General features: G+C 42.7%; 1 protein-coding gene across 1 annotated transcript in view; it reads right to left on the bottom strand.

Annotated features, from left to right (window-relative positions):
* The window catches only part of LOC115165027 (anthrax toxin receptor 2), a 125,555-nt gene that overhangs the window by 95,980 nt on the left and 10,398 nt on the right, over positions 1–19,177 (bottom strand). The window contains exons 3-8 of the mRNA XM_029718043.1: positions 15,264–15,335; positions 14,983–15,064; positions 13,902–14,006; positions 13,510–13,659; positions 4,819–4,879; positions 4,250–4,345 (exon numbers count right to left, since the gene is read on the bottom strand). Of these exons, the coding sequence (XP_029573903.1) occupies positions 4,250–4,345; positions 4,819–4,879; positions 13,510–13,659; positions 13,902–14,006; positions 14,983–15,064; positions 15,264–15,335 (566 nt within the window). The remainder of the gene's footprint in view (positions 1–4,249; positions 4,346–4,818; positions 4,880–13,509; positions 13,660–13,901; positions 14,007–14,982; positions 15,065–15,263; positions 15,336–19,177) is intronic.

The following is a 19,177-nucleotide window of genomic DNA, read 5'->3' as shown; positions in this document are numbered from 1 at the left end:
GGAACAGTAGCAGCCATCTAGATTAGGAGGAGTAGTAGCCATCTAGATTAGGAAAAGTAGCAGCCATCTAGATTAGGAACAGTAGCAGCCATCTAGATTAGGAGGAGTAGCAGCCATCTAGATTAGGAACAGTAGCAGCCATCTAGATTAGGAGGAGAAGCAGCCATCTAGATTAGGAGGGAGTAGCAGCCATCTAGATTAGGAACAGTAACAGCATCTAGATTAGGAACAGTAGCAGCCATCTAGATTAGGAACAGTACCAGCCATCTAGATTAGGAGGAGTAGCAGCCAACTAGATTAGGAAAGTACCAGCCATCTAGATTAGGAACAGTACCAGCCATCTAGATTAGGAACAGTAGCAGCCATCTAGATTAGGAACAGTACCAGCCATCCTAGATTAGGAACAGTACCAGCCATCTAGATTAGAAACAGTACAGCCATCTAGATTAGGAAACAGTAGCAGCCATCTAGATTAGGAACAGTAGCAGCCATCTAGATTAGGAACAGTAGCAGCCAGCTAGATTAGGACAGTAGCAGCCATCTAGATTAGGAGGAGTAGCAGCCATCTAGATTAGGAGGAGTAGCAGCCATCTAGATTAGGAACAGTAGCAGACATCTAGATTAGGAACAGTACCAGCCATCTAGATTAGGAACAGTAGCAGCCATCTAGATTAGGAACAGTAGCAGCCATCTAGATTAGGAACAGTAGCAGCCATCTAGATTAGGAACAGTACCAGCCATCTAGATTAGGAGGTGTTGCAGCCATCTAGATTAGGAACAGTAGCAGCCATCTAGATTAGGAACAGTAACAGCCATCTAGATTAGGAACAGTAGCAGCCATCTAGATTAGGAACAGTACCAGCCATCTAGATTAGGAGGAGTAGCAGCCAACTAGATTAGGAACAGTAGCAGCCATCTAGATTAGGAACAGTACCAGCCATCTAGATTAGGAACAGTAGCAGCCATCTAGATTAGGAGGAGTAGCAGCCATCTAGATTAGGAGGAGTAGCAGCCAACTAGATTAGGAACAGTAGCAGCCATCTAGATTAGGAACAGTAACAGCCATCTAGATTAGGAACAGTAGCAGCCATCTAGATTAGGAACAGTAGCAGCCATCTAGATTAGGAACAGTAGTAGCCATCTAGATTAGGAACAGTAGCAGCCATCTAGATTAGGAACAGTACCAGCCATCTAGATTAGGAACAGTACCAGCCATCTAGATTAGGAACAGTAGCAGCCATCTAGATTAGGAACAGTAGCAGCCATCTAGATTAGGAACAGTAGCAGCCATCTAGATTAGGAACAGTAGCAGCCATCTAGATTAGGAGGAGTAGCAGCCATCTAGATTAGGAGGAGTAGCAGCCATCTAGATTATGAACAGTAGCAGCCATCTAGATTAGGAACAGTAGCAGCCATCTAGATTAGGAACAGTAGCAGCCATCTAGATTAGTAGGAGTAGCAGCCATCTAGATTAGGAGGAGTAGCAGCCATCTAGATTAGGAACAGTAGCAGCCATCTAGATTAGGAACAGTAGCAGCCATCTAGATTCGGAACAGTAGCAGCCATCTAGATTAGGAACAGTAGCAGCCATCTAGATTAGGAGGAGTAGCAGTCATCTAGATTAGGAACAGTACCAGCCAGATTAGGAACAGTAGCAGCCATCTAGATTAGGAGGAGTACCAGCCATCTAGATTAGGAGGAGTAGCAGCCATCTAAAATTAGGAGGAGTAGCAGCCATCTAAAATTAGGAGGAGTAGTAGCCATCTAGATTAGGAGGAGTAGCAGCCATATAGATTAGGAACAGTACCAGCCATCTAGATTAGGAACAGTAGCAGCCATCTAGATTAGGAACAGTACCAGCCATCTAGATTAGGAGGAGTAGCAGCCATCTAGATTAGGAGGAGTAGCAGCCATCTAGATTAGGAGGAGTAGCAGCCATCTAGATTAGGAACAGTACCAGCCATCTAGATTAGGAACAGTAGCAGCCATCTAGATTAGGAACAGTACCAGCCATCTAGATTAGGAACAGTAGCAGCCATCTAGATTAGGAACAGTACCAGCCATCTAGATTAGGAACAGTACCAGCCCATCTAGATTAGGAACAGTAGCAGCCATCTAGATTAGGAACAGTAGCAGCCATCTAGATTAGGAACAGTACCAGCCATCTAGATTAGGAGGAGTAGCAGCCATCTAGCTTAGGAACAGTAGTAGCCATCTAGATAGGAACAGTAGCAGCCATCTAGATTAGGAGGAGTAGCAGCCATCTAGATCTAGGAGGAGTACCAGCCATCTAGATTAGGAGGGAGTACCAGCCATCTAGATTAGGAACAGTAGCAAGCCATCTAGATTAGGAGGTGTACCAGCCATCTAGATTAGGGACAGTAGCAGCCATCTAGATTAGGAGGAGTAGCAGCCATCTAGATTAGGAACAGTAGCAGCCATCTAGATTGGGAACAGTAGCAGCCATCTAGATTAGGAACAGTAGCAGCCATCTAGATTAGGAACAGTAGCAGCCATCTAGATTAGGAACAGTAGCAGCCATCTAGATTAGGAACAGTAGTAGCCATCTAGATTAGGAACAGTACCAGCCATCTAGATTAGGAACAGTAGCAGCCATCCAGATTAGGAACAGTAGCAGCCATCTAGATTAGGAACAGTAGCAGCCATCTAGATTAGGAACAGTAGCAGCCATCTAGATTAGGAACCGTAGCAGCCATCTAGATTAGGAACAGTAGCAGCCATCTAGATTAGGAACAGTAGCAGCCATCTAGATTAGGAGGAGTACCAGCCATCTAGATTAGGAGGAGTAGCAGCCATCTAGATTAGGAGGAGTAGCAGCCATCTAGATTAGGAACAGTACCAGCCATCTAGATTAGGAACAGTACCAGCCATCTAGATTAGGAACAGTAGCAGCCATCTAGATTAGGAACAGTAGCAAGCCATCTAGATTAGGAACAGTAGCAGCCATCTAGATTAGGAACAGTAGCAGCCATCTAGATTAGGAGGAGTACCAGCCATCTAGATTAGGAGGAGTACCAGCCATCTAGATTAGGAACAGTAGCAGCCATCTAGATTAGGAACAGTAGTAGCCATCTAGATTAGGAACAGTAGCAGCCATCTAGATTAGGAGGAGTACCAGCCATCTAGATTAGGAACAGTAGTAGCCATCTAGATTAGGAGGAGTACCAGCCATCTAGATTAGGAACAGTAGTAGCCATCTAGATTAGGAGGAGTAGCAGCCATCTAGATTAGGAGGAGTAGCAGCCATCTAGATTAGGAACAGTAGCAGCCATCTAGATTAGGAACAGTAGCAGCCATCTAGATTAGGAGGAGTACCAGCCATCTAGATTAGGAACAGTAGTAGCCATCTAAATTAGGTTTGCTGACAGAATAAATAATCTCTACTGACTGACACCTGCCAAGCGTCCCCTGTCCAGGGGAATGCTTGTATGCAGATATAAAACACGTGAAGGCATCTTGTCTTTGAGTGGAATCACATTGTGGACAACCTGCTAGTCAGTAAGTAGCCATGTCACAACCGCTGGCACAGACAGGACAGGCCTGCTAGGCACATCACTCTGGAATGAGAGAGATGTGTGTTTGGTGTGTGTGTGCATATGCACATTTGTATGCGCCCATGTACAGTGTCTGTATGTTTGTGTTCATAGTGTCTGTGTACAGGCATTTGTGAGTACATGCGTGTGGTGTGTGTGTGTGTGTGTGTGTGTGTGTGTGTGTGTGTGTGTGTGTGTGTGTGTGTGTGTGTGTGTGTGTGTGTGTGTGTGTGTGTGTGTGTGTGTGGTGTGGTGTGTGTGGTGTAAAGGCACAACAGGAATAAGTGTGAACAGTAATTCTCCTGTCTTAGATAAAGATCATTCTAGAAGAAAATAACTGCAAGCTATTTTTAATCCACAGCTGAAGAATCAGAAATAACTTTGGAGAGAGAGTTCTCTTCCAATGTAGTTCCCTTCCAATGTAGTTCCCTTCCAATGTAGTTCCCTTCCTGAGAAGTCTATTTGTTGACAGAACAGACTGCATGTTCCCAACAGGAAACGACATCACTCAGCTACACAGCCACAACCACACCGCTACATCCTGCTTGTGTTTCTCTTCTAGATGGCAATACAGTAGGTACCATATGGTTTGTGTGTGTGTGTGTGTGTGTGTGTGTGTGTGTGTGTGTGTGTGTGTGTGTGTGTGTGTGTGTGTGTGTGTGTGTGTGTGTGTGTGTGTGTGTGTGTTTACTTACTGTAGATCTGCTGGCCCACCATGAAGCTACAGACGACCCCGCCGTTGCCTCGTCCCACAGAGAAGCCGTTCCCTCGAAGCACGATGTCAAACGACTCTGTGTTATGTAAACAAAATAGAGGAGATAGTTGGGAGTTGGGACGAAACACACACACACACACACAAACACACACTAACACACAAACACACACACACAAACACACAGACAAACACACACACACTAACAAACAAACACACACTAACACACAAACAAACACACACAGATACACACAAACAGACACAGACACACACACACACACACACAAACACAGAAACAAACACACAACAAACACAGAAACACACACACACACAGACCATACACATTGACACACACACACACACACACACAGACAGACACACATACACACACTGAACAACACTAAGGACACACACACTACACAACACTAAGGACACACAACACAGGACGGCAGTCTCTACATGACCAGCAATGGAACATAAATACAGGCCCTGAGCTGGGAGTGCCCACGATGCAAAACACTTCACATTCCCACAAACAACAACAACACTTACGGTTCACACAGACACTGGAAGGCTCCACTGTCAGGATCTCTGTACAGGACTGCTTTAATATCTGCAGAACGGAATGGATACGATGACATTAGTCGAGACTTTAGAGAGTCAGAAGACTGGGGAAGAGATGGAGCAAAGGGGGAGAGGGAGTGGGGAGATAGACGAGGAGGAATGGGAGAGACAAAGATGAGTGGAGGAGAAAGGGACCTACGGGAGGGAGGAGTAGGGGATGGAGAGGGAGCTATGTGGGGGAGAGAGGGACCCCACAGGAGGGAGGAGTAGGGGATGGAGGGAGAGAGAGGGAGCACTGCTGGGGGGGGGGACCTACAGGAGGAGGAGTAGGGGATGAGAGGGGGAGTTAGGGAGCTATGTGGAGGAGAGAGGGACCTACAAGAGGGAGGGTAGGGGAGAGAGGGGGAGTTAGGGACCTAAGGCGGGAGGAGTAGGGGAGAGAGAGGGAGCTATGTGGTGGACGAGAGGGACCTACAGGAGGGAGGAGTAGGGGAGAGAGGGGAGAGAGAGGGAGTATGTGGTGGAGAGAGGGAACCTACAGGAGGGAGGAGTAGGGGAGAGAGGGGAGAGAGAGGAGCTATGTGGGGGAGAGAGGGACCTACAGGAGGGAGGAGTAGGGGAGAGCGAGGGGTATGTGGGGGAGAGAGGGACCTACAGGAGGGAGGAGTAGGGGAGAGAGAGGGGAGAGAGAGGGAGCTATGTGGGGGAGAGAGGGACCTACAGGAGGGACGAGTCGGGGGAGAGAGGGGAGAGAGAGGGAGCTATGTGGGGGAGAGGGGACCTACAGGAGGGAGGAGTAAGGGGAGGAGAGGGGAGTTTAGGGACTACAGGAGGGAGGAGTAGGGGAGAGAGAGAGGAGCTATGTGGTGGACGAGAGGGACCTACAGGAGGGAGGAGTAGGGGAGAGAGGGGAGAGAGAGGGCGCTATGTGGTGGAGAGAGGGACCTACAGGAGGGAGGAGTAGGGGAGAGAGAGGGAGCTATGTGGGGGAGAGAGGACCTCCAGGAGGGAGGAAGTAGGGGAGAGAGGGGGAGAGAGGGACCTACAGGAGGGAGGAGTAGGGAGAGAGAGGGAGCTATGTGGTGGACGAGAGGGACCTACAGGAGGGAGGAGTAGGGGAGAGAGGGGAGAGAGAGGGAGCATGTGGCGGGAGAGAGGGACCTACAGGAGGGAGGACGTAGGGGAGAGAGGGGACGAGAGAGGGAGCTATGGGGGGGAGAGAGGGACCTACAGGAGGGAAGAGTAGGGGAGAGAGGGGAGAGAGAGGGAGCTATGTGGGGGAGAGAGTTCGGAGAGATGGGGGAGCTAATTTATGGATAAATTATGCAGGACTATTACATTCCTCCGTTCTATTAAAAACCCAAAGCCGACTTCTATGTGAGCCCACTGTCAGACAGCCTATCTCCTATTATACCAATAAATCAACAAAGGACAAACTATGCAACTCCATCATACACAATGGGTAAAAATGTGCATATTAACTGAAAACATATGGCACTTAGACCCTTCCTGGACGTCACCGCAAAGAAATTGAATGCGAAGTGGAGAGAGCATTTTCTAGGGCTTTCGATACAACAATTCATTTTATTGTGTTACTTTTGTTTTAGATATTTTTTTACTTTACTTTATTTAGGAAACATTTTCTTAACTGTATTTCTTCAATTGCATTGTTGGTTAAGGGCTTGTAAGTAAGCATTTCACGGTAAGGTCTACACCTTTTGTATTCGGCGCATGTGACAAATAGAATTGGATTTGATTTGAAATAGATTTAAGAAAAATTTACTAAATAAACTAATGCAAAAAAATAGAAAGTAACAAAATAAAATAACATAACAATAATGAAGCTATATACAGGGTATTACGGTACAGAGTCAATGTGGAGGCTATATACAGGGTATTACGGTACAGAGTCAATGTGGAGGCTATATACAGGGGATTACGGTACAGAGTCAATGTGTGGGGGCTATATACAGGGGGCACCGGTACAGAGTCAATGTGGAGGCTATATACAGGGGGAACCGGTACAGAGTCAATGTGGAGGCTATATACAGGGGGTACAGGTACAGAGTCAATGTGGAGGCTATATACAGGGGGAACGGTACAGAGTCAATGTGGAGGCTATATACAGGGGGGTACCGGTACAGAGTCAATGTGGAGGCTATACAGGGGGGGTACGGTACAGAGTCAATGTGGAGACTATATACAGGGGGTACCGGTACAGAGTCAATGTGGAGGCTATATACAGGGGGTACCGGTACAGAGTCAATGTGGAGGCTATATACAGGGGGTACCGGTACAGAGTCAATGTGGAGGCTATATACAGGGGGGTACCGGTACAGAGTCAATGTGGAGGCTATATACAGGGGGTACCAGTACAGAGTCAATGTGGAGGCTATATACGGGGGGTACCGGTACAGAGTCAATGTGGAGGCTATATACAGGGGGAACCGGTACAGAGTCAATGTGGAGGCTATATACAGGGGGGTACCGGTACAGAGTCAATGTGGAGGCTATATACAAGGGGTACCGGTACAGAGTCAATGTGGAGGCTATATACGGGGGTACCGGTACAGAGTCAATGTGGAGGCTATATACAGGGGGAAGGTACAGAGTCAATGTGGAGGCTATAACAGGGGGTACCGGTACAGAGTCAATGTGTGGGGGCTATACATGGGGGGTACCGGTACAGAGTCAATGTGGAGGATATACAGGGGGGTACCGGTACAGAGTCAATGTGGAGGCTATATACAGGGGTACGGTACAGAGTCAATGTGGAGGCTATATACAGGGGGTACCGGTACAGAGTCAATGTGGAGGCTATATACAGGGGGTACCGGTACAGAGTCAATGTGGAGGCTATATACAAGGGGTACCGGTACAGAGTCAATGTGGAGGCTATATAAAGGGGGTACCGGTACAGAGTCAATGTGGAGGCTATATACAGGGGGAACCGGTACAGAGTCAATGTGGAGGCTATATACGGGGGTACCGGTACAGAGTCAATGTGTGGGGCTATATACAGGGGGTACCGGTACAGAGTCAATGTGGAGGCTATATACAGGGGGTACCGGTACAGAGTCAATGTGGAGGCTATATACAGGGGGTACCGGTACAGAGTCAATGTGGAGGCTATATACAGGGGTAACCGGTAAAGAGTCAATGTGGAGGCTATATACAGGGGGTTACGGTACAGAGTCCAATGTGGAGGCTATATACAGGGGTACCGGTACAGAGTCAATGTGGAGGCTATATACAGGGGGGTACCGGTACAGAGTCAATGTGGAGGCTATATACAGGGGGGTCCCGGGTCACAGAGTCAATTGTGGAGGGCATATATAACCGGGGGTACCGGTACCGAGTCACTTGTGGGGCTATATACAGGGGGTACCGGTACAGAAGTCAATGGTGGAGGGCTCTATACAGGGGGGGTACCGTACAGAGTCAATGTGGAGGCTATATACAGGGGGGGTACCGGTACAGAGTCAACTGTGGAGGGCTATATACAGGGTGGGTAACGGTACAGAGTCAATGTGTGGGGGCTATATACAGGGGGTTACCGGTACCAGAGTCAATGTGGAGGGCTATCTATACAGGGGGTACCGGTACAGAGTCAATGTGGAGGCTATATGACAGGGGGTACCGGTACAGAGTCAAGTGGAGGGCTATATACAGGGGTACCAGTACAAGTCAATGGGGAGCTATATACAGTGGGCACCAGTACAGAGTCAATGTGGAGGCTATATACAGGGGGTACCGGTACAGAGTCAATGTGGAGGCTATATACAGGGGTACCGGTACAGAGTCATGTGGAGGCTATATACAGGGGTACCGGTACAGAGTCATGTGGAGGCTATATACAGGGGGTACCGGTACAGAGTCAATGTGGAGGCTATATACAGGGGGTACCGGTACAGAGTCAATGTGGAGGCATATCAGGGGGTACCGGCACGAGTCCATGTGTGGGGGCTATATACAGGGGGAACCGGTACAGAGTCAATGTGGAGGCTATATACAGGGGGAACCGGTACAGAGTCAATGTGGAGGCTATATACAGGGGGTACGGTACAGAGTCAATGTGGAGGCTATATACAGGGGGTACGGTACAGAGTCAATGTGGAGGCTATATACAGGGGTACCGGTACAGAGTCAATGTGGAGGCTATATACAGGGGGGTACCGGTACAGAGTCAATGTGGAGGCTATATACAGGGGTACCGGTACAGAGTCAATGTGGAGGCTATATACAGGGGGTACCGGTACAGAGTCAATGTGGGGGCTATATACAGGGGGTACCGGTACAGAGTCAATGTGGAGGCTATATACAGGGGGTACCGGTATAAAGAGTCATGTGGAGGCTATATACAGGGTCCTGGTACAGAGTCCAATGTGGAGGCTATATACCGGGTGTACGGTAGAGTCAATGTGGAGGCTATATACAGGGTGGTACGGTACGAGTCAATGTGGAGGGCTATAGACAGGGGGTACAGGTACAGAGTCAATGTTGGAGGCTATATACCAGGGGTTACCGGTACAGAGTCAATGTGGAGGCTATTATACAGGGGGTACCGGTACAGAGTCAATGTGGAGGCTATATACAGGGGGTACCGGTACAGAGTCAATGTGGAGGCTATATACAGGGGGTACCGGTACAGAGTCAATGTGGAGGCTATATACAGGGGGTACCGGTACAGAGTCAATGTGAGGCTATATACAGGGGGTACCGGTACAGAGTCAATGTGGAGGCTATATACAGGGTGGTACGGTACAGAGTCAATGTGGAGGCTATATACAGGGGGTACCAGGTACAGAGTCAAGTGTGGAGGCTATATACAGGGGGAACCGGTACAGAGTCAATGTGTGGAGGCTATATACAGGGGGAACCGGTAACAGAGTCAATGTGGAGGCTATATACAGGGGGTACCGGTACAGAGTCAATGTGGAGGTTATATACAGGGGGTACCGGTACAGAGTCAATGTGGAGGTTATACAGGGGGGTACCGGTACAGAGTCAATGTGGAGGTTATACAGGGGGTACCGGTACAGAGTCAATGTGGAGGCTAGGGGTACCGGGTACAGAGTCAATGTGGAGGCTATATACAGGGGGTACCGGTACAGAGTCAATGTGGAGGCTATATACAGGGGGGTACCGGTACAGAGTCAATGTGGAGGTTATACAGGGGGTACCGGTACAGAGTCAATGTGGAGGCTATATACAGGGGGTACCGGTACAGAGTCAATGTGGAGGCTATATACAGGGGGTACCGGTACAGAGTCAATGTGGAGGTTATATACAAGGTGTTACGGTACAGAGTCAATGTGGAGGCTATATACAGGGGGTACCGGTACAGAGTCAATGTGGAGGCTATATACAGGGTATTACGGTACAGAGTCAATGTGGAGGCTATATACAGGGGTCAATGTGGAGGCTATATACAGGGGTCAATGTGGAGGCTATATACAGGGCATTACGGTACAGAGTCAATGTGGAGGCTATATACAGGGGGTACCAGTACAGAGTCAGTGTGGAGGCTATATACAGGGGGTACCGGTACAGAGTCAATGTGGAGGCTATATACAGGGGGTACCGGTACAGAGTCAATGTGGAGGCTAATATACAGGGGTACCGGTACAGAGTCAATGTGGAGGCTATATACAGGGGGTACCGGTACAGAGTCAATGTGGAGGCTATATACAGGGGGGTACCGGTACAGAGTCAATGTGGAGGCTATATACAGGGGGTACCGGTTACAGAGTCAATGTGGAGGTTATATACAGGGGGGTACCGGTACAGAGTCAATGTGGAGGCTATATACAGGGGGGTAACGGTACCGAGTCAATGTGGAGGTTATATACAGGGGGTACCGGTACAGAGTCAACGTGGAGGTTATACAGGGGGTACCGGTACAGAGTCAATGTGGAGGCTATATACAGGGGGTACCGGGACAGAGTCAATGTGGAGGTTATACAGGGGGTACCGGTACAGAGTCAATGTGGAGGCTATATACAGGGGGGTACCGGTACAGAGTCAATGTGGAGGTTATATACAGGGGGTACCGGTACAGAGACAATGTGGAGGCTATATACAGGTGGTACCGGTACCGAGTCAATGTGTGGGGGTACAGGCTAGTCGAGGTAATTTGTACATGTAGGTAGGGGTAAAGTGACTATCATAGACAATAAACAGCGAGTAGCAGCAGTGTACAAACAAAGGGGGGGGGGGGAGGTGTCAATGTAAATAGTCTGGGTGGCTATTTGATGAATTGTTCAGTGGCCTTATGACTTGGGGGTAGAAGCTGTTAAGCAGCCTTTTAGTCCTAGACTTAATGCTCCGGCACCGCTTGCCGTGCGGTAGCAGAGAGAACAGTCTATGAGTAGTGTCTGGAGTCTTTGACCATTTTTTGGGGCTTTCCACTGCTACATGCTAAACATGAAGCACAGTCTGCTTCTGCATAACAGGATGTGACCACAACAGTGTTGCAGAGTACTTCATATCCTTTATTAGAATATGAAGTCACTAATAGTCGTCATTCAAAACAATTATAACTTGCTCTGACTTCTCTCACTTCAGGCAAATTTTGCTGTAACACTTGTCATGAAGTCACTGCAAAAGCGGAGAGTGGTCCCAGAAAGCTGAAAGCTGCACAGATGATTTCAAATCGTAGAAATCCAAGTGAGGACTGACGAGGCCAGCGAGTCCAGCAGCATCCAAGATTACTAATCACTGGAGAATGCTCTGTTTCTCTCTCTCTTTGTTTCCTTTGGAACACAAACAGTAATTTAGCTGGTCAAAACTGTGCAGCTTTGGAGCTTTGCAGCAATTAGGAGTTGCGTGAGAATGTGTGTTTTTTCGAATTTTGGTCAAACCCTATAGTTCAGTTAGTAATGTAACTAAATGTTGCAGTAACTTGGTGGTAGTTGAACAAAATTATAATTAAGGTAGTGTTTCCAGTAGTTAATACATGTTTTACCATGTAGAGGTACTGTTTTACCATGTAGCGGTGTAGCTAACTACTGTAACTACACACTACTGTTTAGCCATGTAGCGGTGTAGCTAACTACTGGAACTACACACTACTGTTTTACCATGTAGCGGTGTTGCTAACTACTGTTTTAACATGTAGGGGTGTAGCTAACTACTGGAACTACACACTACTGTTTTACCATGTAGCTAACTACTGGAACTACACACTACTGTTTTACCATGTAGCTAACTACTGGAACTACACACTACTGTTTTAACATGTAGCGGTGTAGCTAACTACTGGAACTACACACTACTGTTTAACCATGTAGCGGTGTAGCTAACTACTGGAACTACACACTACTGTTTTAACATGTAGCTAACTACTGGAACTACACACTACTCTTTTACCATGTAGCGGTGTAGCTAACTACTGGAACTACACACTACTGTTTTACCATGTAGCGGTGTAGCTAACTACTGGAACTACACACTACTGTTTTACCATGTAGCGGTGTAGCTAACTACTGGAACTACACACTACTGTTTACCATGTAGCGGTGTAGCTAACTACTGGAACTACACACTACTGTTTAACCATGTAGCGGTGTAGCTAACTACTGGAACTACACACTACTGTTTTACTATGTAGCAGTGTAGCTAACTACTGGAACTACACACTACTGTTTTACCATGTAGCGGTGTAGCTAACTACTGGAACTACACACTACTGTTTTACCATGTAACTAACTACTGGAACTACACACTACTGTTTTAACATGTAGCTAACTACTGGAACTACACACTACTGTTTTACTATGTAGCAGTGTAGCTAACTACTGGAACTACACACTACTGTTTTACCATGTAGCGGTGAAGCTAACTACTGGAACTACACACTACTCTCTTAAATAAAATATGGGTGTAGTAGACCAGAACTTTCTTTCAATTTCAGAATCAGACATGCCTAACTCTCACTTGAAATTCGTTTTATTTGTTTTTAAGTAGGCTAAATTGGACATTCTGTTAACATATGACCCCAAAGGGACATGTTCTTGCAAGTTGTAGTGTATTACTTCAGATTTACATATGAAACTTTTTCATGAAGTAATTTGAATGTAGTTTGGACTTTTTCAAAGTAACTTTAGTAAAAATCTATTTTTCTTAACGGTAGCTTTAGTGTAACTTATTCCGGTGTGAAGTAATTGGTAGCTTGGTCTATTTTCAGAGTAGCTTCCCCAACACTGCCAATGACTAACTGTCAGCGCTGTTCTCCTGCGGCTTCTGTTACTGTATGTGGTAAAACACAGCCTTTCCTGCCCACATGTTGAAACACAGAGAGACACAAGCAGTTATTTCCATGGGCTCTTGATGTACCTACTCTTTTTCTATGTACCTAATGGAGAGTCTTTCCCAAAAAATGTTTTTATTTAACTAGGCAAGTCAGTTAAGAACAAATGTGTATTTACAATGACGGCCTAGGAACAACTGCCTTGTTGAGGGGCAGAAAGAACAGATTTTTACCTTGTCAGCTCGGGGATTTGATCTAGCAATCTTTTGGTTACTGGCCCAACACTCTAACCACTAAGCTACCTACAAGCCCCAAACAATAAGTATTTTTTTTTCTCCACAAGAAGGTTGCACTGAAGTGCCTTGAAAACTCACCCCTTACTTCACATTTATTTACAGTAAAACAGTGAATAAATGAACATGTCTTACTGAATTGACAATGCCTTTGAGTGCATGGAAGCCATCTTTAACAGGAAACACTTGATCTTTGGTGTCAGCAACCTCGGCTAGCTGTTGCTCGTCAAAGTCCTTGATACCAACACAGTACACCCGAGCGCCGTAGTACCTTGCATCGTTGGCCTGCATTAGAGAAGAACATTTAAATATATATATATATATATATTATTATTATTATTATAATTACATTATACAGAATTCTAGGACCCAGATCAAGTTTATTCATTTGTAATTTTTTTATTTAATGGAAATTCTCCATTGAGCTTTTTAGTCTAAGACTAGACATAGTCTGTGTATAGAAAACCATCCGTTCAACTTGTAAACATGAATAATAATTACGTTTGGATAGAAAAAATTATGCTCACGGCTTCAACTGTTAGTTCATGTACATAGACCTCCAGCTTTCCGTCCGTCAAAGCCACAATGATGCTGGAGGACTTGGTCGCTTGGGCTTTGATTTGAAGGTTTGCCTTTTAGGTTCAAAACACAAGAGGTGGGAATGGAGGAATAAACAGAGATATGAGCTTATTAGTGAATAACAATATACAGTAGAGGGTTGGCGTCAGTTCTATTAGACCTACTGTTCAGTCAAAGCCAGGAAGTAAACGGAAACTACAACTCCATTACAATTTTGCTTCATGCTTTCCAATTAGGAAAATTGGAATTGGAATGACATTTTTCAGTTTACTTCCTGGCTGAGTTGACTATAATTGAAATGACAGTGACCCCAATCCAATACACCTGATATGTCTACAGAAGGAGAAGAAATTCAAAGATAACTGTTATAGAGGAGTCAGAATGTATTAGTTAGGTCACCTGGAGCATTTCCAGCATGGAAGGCTTTTGAATTGCTCCCTATCTAAACTGTGTTTAGTGCCAAACAGATCAAACACAGCAAAGCCTAGCTATTAGGCTAGCATAGACAGGGTCAAATCGCAGACTGACTATGCTAGCACAGATAGGGTCAATGGCAGACTGACAAGGCTAGCACAGATAGGGTCAATGGCAGACTGACAAGGCTAGCACAGTATCTTACTGTAATCACTATAACATGGGTGATATTCTGTACAGTACTGAAGGATTCTCTAGTGAGGTGAAGTCATTTTCAGATGTGGTCAGGTCATTAGTAGAGTGGTTTCAACTAGGTTTAGGGTAAGGTTTAGGATTAGGTTTAAGATTATGTTTAGGGTAAGGTTTAGGGTAAGGTTTAGGGTAAGGTTTAGGGTAAGTTTTAGGATTAGGTTTAGGGTAAGGTTTAGGATTAGGTTTAGGTTTAGGGTTAGGGTTAGTTTTAGGGTAAGTTTTAGGGTAAGGTTTAGGATTAGGTTTAGAGTAAGGTTTAGGGTTAGGTTTAGGGTAAGGTTTAGGGTTAGGGTTAATGGATAGTTGAACATCTGTAAAGTATGTATTGGGGACTATCCAATTAACATGTTACCCATACTGTACCTCTTTAATCCCTTCATGCATGTAGGTTTCCCCTGCTGGCTTCACCTCTCTCAGTCTCTCCAGGCCTTCCTGGATTTCATATCTTCAAACAGAAAGACATCAACTCACCATCCAACATTTTCTGGTTGGTGTTTTTGCCAGTGGATACATATAAAAATTGCCATAGTGGGTATTTTTTGTTCATGTGATGACTGTTATAAGCATGTAATATAAACGCTTATAATGTGTAATTAAAAGGCTTATAATATTTTATGTCATTCTCAATAGGAGGAATACCACACCTGTCTCCAGTGAGAGGTAACATCACTTTGGCTGAAGATGAGAACACTATAAAGGAAACCCTCATGCTGGGGCTGGAATTAAACAATACAGTAGAATATATATCAGGATAATATACAGTAGAATATATATCAGGACAATATAAAGTAGAATATATATCAGGAAAATATACAGTTAAATATATATCAGGATAATATACAGTAGAATATATATCAGGTCAATATACAGTAGAATATATATCAGGAAAATATACAGTTAAATATATATCAGGATAATATACAGTAGAATATATATCAGGATAATATACAATAGAATATATCAGGATAATATACAGTAGAATATATATCAGGACAATATACAGTAGAATATATATCAGGATAATATACAGTAGAATATATATCAGGTCAATATACAGTAGAATATATATCAGGAAAATATACAGTTAAATATATATCAGGATAATATACAGTAGAATATATATCAGGATAATATACAATAGAATATATATCAGGATAATATACAGTAGAATATATATCAGGACAATATAAAGTAGAATATATATCAGGAAAATATACAGTTAAATATATATCAGGATAATATACAGTAGAATATATATTGGGTCAATATACAGTAGAATATATATCAGGATAATATACAGTAGAATATATATCAGGTCAATATACAGTAGAATATATATTGTGTCAATATACAGTAGAATATATATCAGGATAATATACAGTAGAATATATATCAGGATAATATACAGTAGAATATATATCAGGATAATATATAGTAGAATATATATCAGGTCAATATACAGTAGAATATATATATCAGGATAATATACAATAGAATATATATCAGGATAATATACAGTAGAATATATATCAGGACAATATAAAGTAGAATATATATCAGGACAATATACAGTAGAATATATATCAGGATAATATACAGTAGAATATATATTGGGTCAATATACAGTAGAATATATATCAGGATAATATACAGTTAAATATATATCAGGATAATATACAGTAGAATATATATTTGGTCAATATACAGTAGAATATATATCAGGATAATATACAGTAGAATATATATCAGGTCAATATACAGTAGAATATATATTGTGTCAATATACAGTAGAATATATATCAGGATAATATACAGTAGAATATATATCAGGACAATATAAAGTAGAATATATATCAGGAAAATATACAGTTAAATATATATCAGGATAATATACAGTAGAATATATATCAGGTCAATATACAGTAGAATATATATCAGGAAAATATACAGTTAAATATATATCAGGATAATATACAGTAGAATATATATCAGGATAATATACAATAGAATATATATCAGGATAATATACAGTAGAATATATATCAGGACAATATACAGTAGAATATATATCAGGATAATATACAGTAGAATATATATCAGGTCAATATACAGTAGAATATATATCAGGAAAATATACAGTTAAATATATATCAGGATAATATACAGTAGAATATATATCAGGATAATATACAATAGAATATATATCAGGATAATATACAGTAGAATATATATCAGGACAATATAAAGTAGAATATATATCAGGAAAATATACAGTTAAATATATATCAGGATAATATACAGTAGAATATATATTGGGTCAATATACAGTAGAATATATATCAGGATAATATACAGTAGAATATATATCAGGTCAATATACAGTAGAATATATATTGTGTCAATATACAGTAGAATATATATCAGGATAATATACAGTAGAATATATATCAGGGTAATATACAGTAGAATATATATCAGGATAATATACAGTAGAATATATATCAGGATAATATATAGTAGAATATATATCAGGTCAATATACAGTAGAATATATATATCAGGATAATATACAATAGAATATATATCAGGATAATATACAGTAGAATATATATCAGGACAATATAAAGTAGAATATATATCAGGACAATATACAGTAGAATATATATCAGGATAATATACAGTAGAATATATATTGGGTCAATATACAGTAGAATATATATCAGGATAATATACAGTAGAATATATATCAGGACAATATAAAGTAGAATATATATCAGGATAATATACAGTTAAATATATATCAGGATAATATACAGTAGAATATATATTGGGTCAATATACAGTAGAATATATATCAGGATAATATACAGTAGAATATATATCAGGTCAATATACAGTAGAATATATATTGTGTCAATATACAGTAGAATATATATCAGGATAATATACAGTAGAATATATATCAGGATAATATACAGTAGAATATATATCAGGATAATATACAGTAGAATATATATCAGGTTAATATACAGTAGAATATATATCAGGTTAATATACAGTAGAATATATATCAGGATAATATACAGTAGAATATATATCAGGTCAATATACAGTAGAATATATATATCAGGATAATATACAGTAGAATATATATTGGGTCAATATACAGTAGAATATATATCAGGATAATATACAGTAGAATATATATCAGGTTAATATACAGTTAAATATATATCAGGATAATATACAGTATTATCATTAGTATTATTGTATCCTATTCTAGACATCCTTTTTCCTTTGCGACTGCACAGTGATGTAACACTCAGCAATCTGTGAAGGTATGACCATTATGTCGTCATTGACATCATCAGAGAAACAGCATGTGATCGATAGTTATTGAATAGGATGTTAAGAGTAAAAGACATTCTTTCAGATATGCAGTGTGACCAAATTAAATGTTACACGGTATACAAGATACCGATACACTAGTTTGTATCACCTGATTCTAGTACCAGGAAGTGGTTAACAGACAGGAAACAGTTTGTCATGACAATGACTCACCCCCCCCATACACCCCCCCCCCCCCCCACACACACACACACACACACACACACACACACACACACACACACACACACACACACACACACACCCCCCACACACACACACCCCACACACACACACAGGATGTTGTGCAATATATTTTTATGCCTGTTAATGTATGAAGGTGTGAATGGGAAATGGACATTCATGCGCTTGCTTCCAGGCCAAACCCACACAATCTAAATGCAGCCGTTCCACCTGGCCATTCGTTTCAGCTAGTCTCAGCTAGTCTCAGCTAGTTTCAGCTAGTCTCAGCTAGTTTCAGCTAGTTTCAGCTAGTCTCAGCTAGTCTCAGCTAGTCTCAGCTAGTTTCAGCTAGCCTTGACTGATACTTATTCATTTTTCAGCAAAGGTGCAAACACAGCTGCACATGGATATAAATATTTAACTAAAAAAATTTTTTTTTAAAAATGTATAAACTCTGAAAAAGATATCGCTGAATAAATATGTATATGTAGTATTTCCTGGATCAGTAGAGTCCTCAGAGATGTGAGCGTTCTTCAGAGCATGAGGAGAGGTGCTGCTTTCTCTCACCCACATGACACATGGCCTAGTCTCAGCTAGTCTCAGCTAGTCTCAGCTAGGCTCAGACAGTCTCAGCTAGTCTCAGCTAGTCTCAGCTAGTCTCAGACAGTCTCAGACAGTCTCAGACAGTCTCAACTAATCTCAGCTAGTATCAGACAGTCTCAGCTAGTCTCAGACAGTCTCAGACAGTCTCAGCTAGTCTCAGCTAGTCTCAGCTAGTATCAGCTAGTCTCAGCTAGTCTCAGCTAGTCTCAGCTAGTCTCAGACAGTCTCATCTAATCTCAGCTAGTATCAGACAGTCTCAGCTAGTCTCAGACAGTCTCAGACAGTCTCAGCTAGTCTCAGCTAGTCTCAGCTAGTATCAGCTAGTCTCAGCTAGTCTCAGCTAGTCTCAGCTAGTCTCAGACAGTCTCAGACAGTCTCAGACAGT

Source organism: Salmo trutta, chromosome 27 (assembly GCF_901001165.1).
Source record: "Salmo trutta chromosome 27, fSalTru1.1, whole genome shotgun sequence".
NCBI classification, from domain to species: Eukaryota; Metazoa; Chordata; class Actinopteri; order Salmoniformes; family Salmonidae; genus Salmo; species Salmo trutta.
Note: the sequence above shows the minus strand (reverse complement) of the source record. Positions and strands in the feature narration are given on the sequence as shown.